This window comes from Pteropus vampyrus, unplaced genomic scaffold (genome assembly GCF_000151845.1).
Source record: "Pteropus vampyrus isolate Shadow unplaced genomic scaffold, Pvam_2.0 Scaffold16, whole genome shotgun sequence".
In the NCBI taxonomy this organism is placed as follows: domain Eukaryota; kingdom Metazoa; phylum Chordata; class Mammalia; order Chiroptera; family Pteropodidae; genus Pteropus; species Pteropus vampyrus.
Window position 1 is genome coordinate 10888049 of NW_011888797.1, and position 4807 is coordinate 10892855.

Consider the following 4807-nt stretch of genomic DNA (forward strand, 5'->3'; position numbering starts at 1 on the left):
GCTGGGGCGGGGAACCCGGGGAGGAGCCTGCCCGTGGCGGGAAGGCTGGACCAGCCCTGACTGCCCGAGGACCGGAATAAACCTTGTCCGTCTCCACCCTGCAGGGTGTCCGTCTGTCTGTTATTCCTCTCCCCCTAGGGCAGAACCCTACTAGGGTGTGGGGCCAACGCCAGGAGCCCTGTGAGGAGCAGCGGCTGAGCTGGGGCTCCAGCCCAATGGACACCCCTGGATGATGAAAATGGGTCAATACAGCTTAGCCAGACCCTGACCACAGTCAGTCTAGTGGGAGGGCAGGCCCTCTCTCTGCCCATCTCTCCACGAGCAGCTTCTAAGCCCGGCTTCTTCCACCACCCTTCACCAAGCCCCTTCTCTCTTCCAAGCCCTGTCCTGAGTTAATACTAGCAGCTAATGCAGCAAATACTTATTAAGCACTTACTATGTATGTTATATGGAGCTACATTCTTCAATCCGATTATCAAAATAGCTTTGCAAGGTCAATATAACTTGTTCCATTTTACAGATGGAAAAAAAGTCAAGAATCAGAGAGGTTTAGTGATTTGCCTAAGGTCACACAGCTGGTGTTTGGCAGAGGTTGGATTCAAACCCACTGCTGTCTTTCTCTGCTCAGTAGAACCTCCTTCTCCACCTCTGAGGCCTCTGCTCTCAGTTTCTGTGGTTTCCAAGATTTTTCTTGGTTCTTCCTGACTCTGCATCAGCCCTTTTCCCCAAACCTACAGCCCCCTACACTCAACTGGATGCTCTAGAAACCTCAGAGCACCCCCAGTCCCCATCTTTAGGGAAGTTCTGTTCAGGTGCTCAGGCCAGAGGGCGCTGATGAGCTTCCAGTCCTAGGCCCATTGCCTGACCCAAATCCCTTGCGACATTCCTCGGCCATTCAGTGCTCCTGGCTCAGAAGAGTCACTGAGCCACACCGGGGCCCCAGCTGGCTTCCCACCAACCCTGACTGCCCTGTGCCCCACTCCCTACCTGTGCCTGCACACAGCTGGGGTAGTTTGTGGCTGTGGAAACCACCTAATTAACCAATAAATCAGTCTCAGTGGTTGCAGAGCCGCCCACTTCCCTCTCTCCCTCACCACAGCCCAATAATGTTTATCAGCTTCTGTCTGAGGCCTGAGACCTTTCGGCTGCAGTGTCTCCCTGCACACCTCCTAGCTGCTGGGCACCCTGGGAGGGCCCCTCCCTGATAACAGGCAGCTGCTTGCTGTCACCACTGCCTGCCACCTGTCACAGACCCAGGATAGGTCAGAGTGGCAGTCACCCTTCACAGGTGGAGGCTGAGACCCAGCTGGGTGAGCAACTGCTTCAAGGGCTCACAGCACAGGGGCCCGACACCTGGTCCAGTGTTCTTTCTCCTACGTCTCTGCCGAGGTCGCCACCGCTGACTCAGGCTGCAGCAGTGGGAATGTTCCCCGGAGGCCAGGGAGTGTGATGCTGCCCGCTTCCACAGCATCCACTGTGGCTTCTCTCTTTGGCCTCACTCACACCTCCGCTGGCTCATCCAGGCCTCATGCCAATCCTGGCAGGCAAGGAATATTACCTCCATTCTCAGAAGCAAAAACTGAGGCTCATGGAGGTGAGGTAGCTTGACCAGAGCCAAGTGGCAAATTCGCAGCGGAGCTGGGGTCCTAACTGGGCCCTGGGGATGGCTCTCACAGCCTCCCAGGCAGCACTGGGAAAAATCTAAGAGCATCTGACAAAGTTCGCTGCCTGACAATGGTGAGTTCCCGCAAAGTAGAAGAGAACAAACTCTCCCAGAGTTGACTTATGCTGTATCGGTCCAGCCTCCCAGCCAGGCTGCTGCTCCTCCATAGTCACCTCTGTCAGCACAGACAGGCGACCAGCTGGGAACAGCCTCCAACTAGGATTGGCAGGAGACAAGCTCACCCAGCCAGGGAGTGGCAGAGCCAGAGTTTGAAGCTGTTATGAAATTCCAGGCCCCAGGGAGAAGAGTGGTCACCGGAAGTCCTCCACAGAGGCCTATGTCTCTGCTCAACTGGTAAAGGGACAGTCGTACAGGCCAGGCCTCTGGCTGGGCTCTGAGGCCTCCTACTTCTGAAGCAGGTCTCTCTGGCCCATCTGAGTCAGTTAAAGAAGCCCAGAGGCCTTGATTAATGGAGGACAGTTCAGGGTGGCACAGAGTAGGCACACAGCAGATATTTGATACTTGAGGACAGAGGGGCCAGGCAAGGAGGGACACGACCCTTCCATTCCTTCTTTCCTTTATCCTCCAAATATTTCAGTGCCTGCCCTAAGCTAGGCCTTGCAGGGATGAGTTTGACCTCGTCCCTCCCTTCCAGGAGTGCTCAGTTTAGCTGGAGAGCCAAAAGAAGAAAGGACAGCGCTGTGTGATGGGACCATAACAGAAGAATAGTTTTGAAAGGGCACAGAGGAGGACACTCCTGCCTTCCTGGGCAATCCAAGCAGGAGTCCCAGAAGAGGTAACATTTAATATGCATTTTCCTGGAAAAAAGTGGGAAGGGCCGGCCAGGTGGAGCGACAGCCTATGCTGGGGCAAGTACGGGTAGGAGCAATAAATAGGCTCATACCGCTGAAACAGGGCAGGGTGGGGTCTGGAGAGGCTGGGAGGGTGGATGCCGTGAGACCACAAGGGTCTCCTAGGCCAGCTAGAGAGCAGCAACTTCCTCCTTCAGGCGGGTGCTGATACACCATTGAAGGTTTTCGAGAGGGTAGGAGCCCCATCAGAAGTGTGGTCAGAAAGGCATCGGGGTGGCTGTGTAGAGACTGGGTTGGAGGTGCCAGGCTGGCAGCAAGGAGCCCAATCAATAGACTGCTCTGTGAGCCCTTGGCCAGGAAAGCCACTGCCAAGGGCCTGGGGTTGGGAAATGATTTTTGCTATGGATTTGTCAGGAAGATTGATGGCCTGCTGCTGGGCTTGGGCCTGGCCCCACAGGTTCCCGGGTCTGCATCAGGGGGCTAATGAAATGCTTGGAAGAGCAGATGGTCATAATACAGCAGGTCCGCGAATAATGTTGTTTAGTTCAATGTCGTTTTCTTCATTTTAACATTGATGAGATGTCATAGGAACTTAAGTCCTGTTTATATCAATTAGCCTATAATAAAATTGATTTAACTATATGTCATTTTGCTTAGAGTCTCAGAACCTGTCAACGATGTTAAGTCAGGACTCATTCTCTTTGGGTTAGGAGAGAGCCGTGAGTCCTGGAGGGCCACAGGCGGGCAACAGGGGCTGGAGTAGAGGCTGAATGGGCCCTGGTCGCTGCCCCCGGTGCCCAGGAGAACCCCCTGACCTGAGCCCTCTGTAAGGTCTCAGACCGGGCTTGAGGCAGCCTGGGGGGCTGGGCAGGAACCCCTCTTAGCTGGAGGGAGGTTTAAATTCTGCATCCCTTTCACCCTCCTAGCTGTGTAAATAGGGATGGGCACGTAGCATTCATGTCTGAGCACCTAGTAGGTAAGGGTTCTCCTGCAGGAAAGACAGAGGGATGGGGGATTGTGGGAGCCCAGAGGAGGGCCCTCAGCCGGCCTGGAGAGGCAGAGAAGACTTCCTGGAGGAGCTGGTTCCCAAGCCAAGTCCTGAAGAATGACTTAATCAGGGCAGATGGGGAAGGGAGAGATAGAAAGACATGTGTATGGGCTGCCTGGAGTCAAGCACGGCATGATGCGCTAAGGGCCTGGAACAGGGCACAGGGGAGGCCCAGCAGGAAGTGGGGGGAGGACGGTCACAAAGTCCTCTGTGTTTCTGTCTGAAATTGAGGCTGTACTTTGTCCGGAGGGCAATGCAGAGCCACTGAAAGTTTTTAAATAAAAGTACAACCTGATCATACTTACTCTTTAGGAAACTCTTTCTGGCTGCACGCAGGCTTTTCTGGGGAGGGAGAGCAGTTAAGAGGCTGGCGTGAGAACCCAGAGATGAGGATACCCAAGACCTCGACAGCGAGTAGGGAGACATGAGGAGATAGGGACAGATGGGACAGCCACTTAAGTTGTCGGAACTTGGTGATTGAACATAATGGGAGGAGGAGAGAGATGTCTTGGATGACACCCCACATTTCTGTTTTGGGTTATTGGGGTGGCAGTGGGGATGGTGGGGGTCATGTTTGAGGGGACAGATGTTGAGCTCAATTGGAACATGTTGAAACTGAGGGGCCTGTGGGACATGGTGAGTGGTGTCCACAGGGCACTAGTGCACTGGGCACCTACTACCTCTCAGGCCTTGCGCTTTGCCAGGAACATGTGTTTTATCTGCTTTAGAGTTCGAAGATGAAGAAACTGAGGCTCAGAGAGATTAAGTAACTTGCCCAATATCACAGAGCTAGCCAGAAACAGAGCTGGGTTCTTCAGCTTAGGTTTGTCTGATTTTAGTTCCATGGTCTTTAGGGAAGAGAAGAGGCAAGAAGGAGTTGGTCGAAGGGAAGGGAGGAACTTGGATGTGTAAAGGAGGTGACCCCCACCCGACTCCTTGTAGCAACCGTAGTCAGGGCTCGAACTCAGCCCTGGGGAGGGTGGGTGAGGTGAGGGCGCTGGCGTGGCCACATTAACCAACCCTTCTCCCTGCTTAAGGCACAGAATCATCTATCAACTTCATGGTGTGCACCTGGGGACATCAATACCAATTAAGTACCCAAGGTTTCCTATTAATGAACATCATTTCCTCAGCCCTGATGCAGGGCTCATTTGCAAGCTGCCAGCTGGATCCAAGATGGCCTGAGGCCAGAGGGCCCGGCTGCGCAGGCTGGAATTATTTCTAGTATAAGAGGACAGGACCGATTTATTGAGGAATCTGCTTGGTGCCATGTTGTTTCAGTGG

General features: G+C 53.8%; 1 protein-coding gene across 1 annotated transcript in view; it reads left to right on the forward strand.

The window, feature by feature from the left end:
- GALR3 (galanin receptor 3) overlaps positions 1-233 on the forward strand; it is a 7216-nt gene extending 6983 nt beyond the window's left edge. The window contains exon 5 of the mRNA XM_011354445.2: positions 139-233. Coding sequence (XP_011352747.1) covers positions 139-233 — 95 coding nt within the window. The remainder of the gene's footprint in view (positions 1-138) is intronic.
- Positions 234-4807: the final 4574 nt, after the last annotated feature.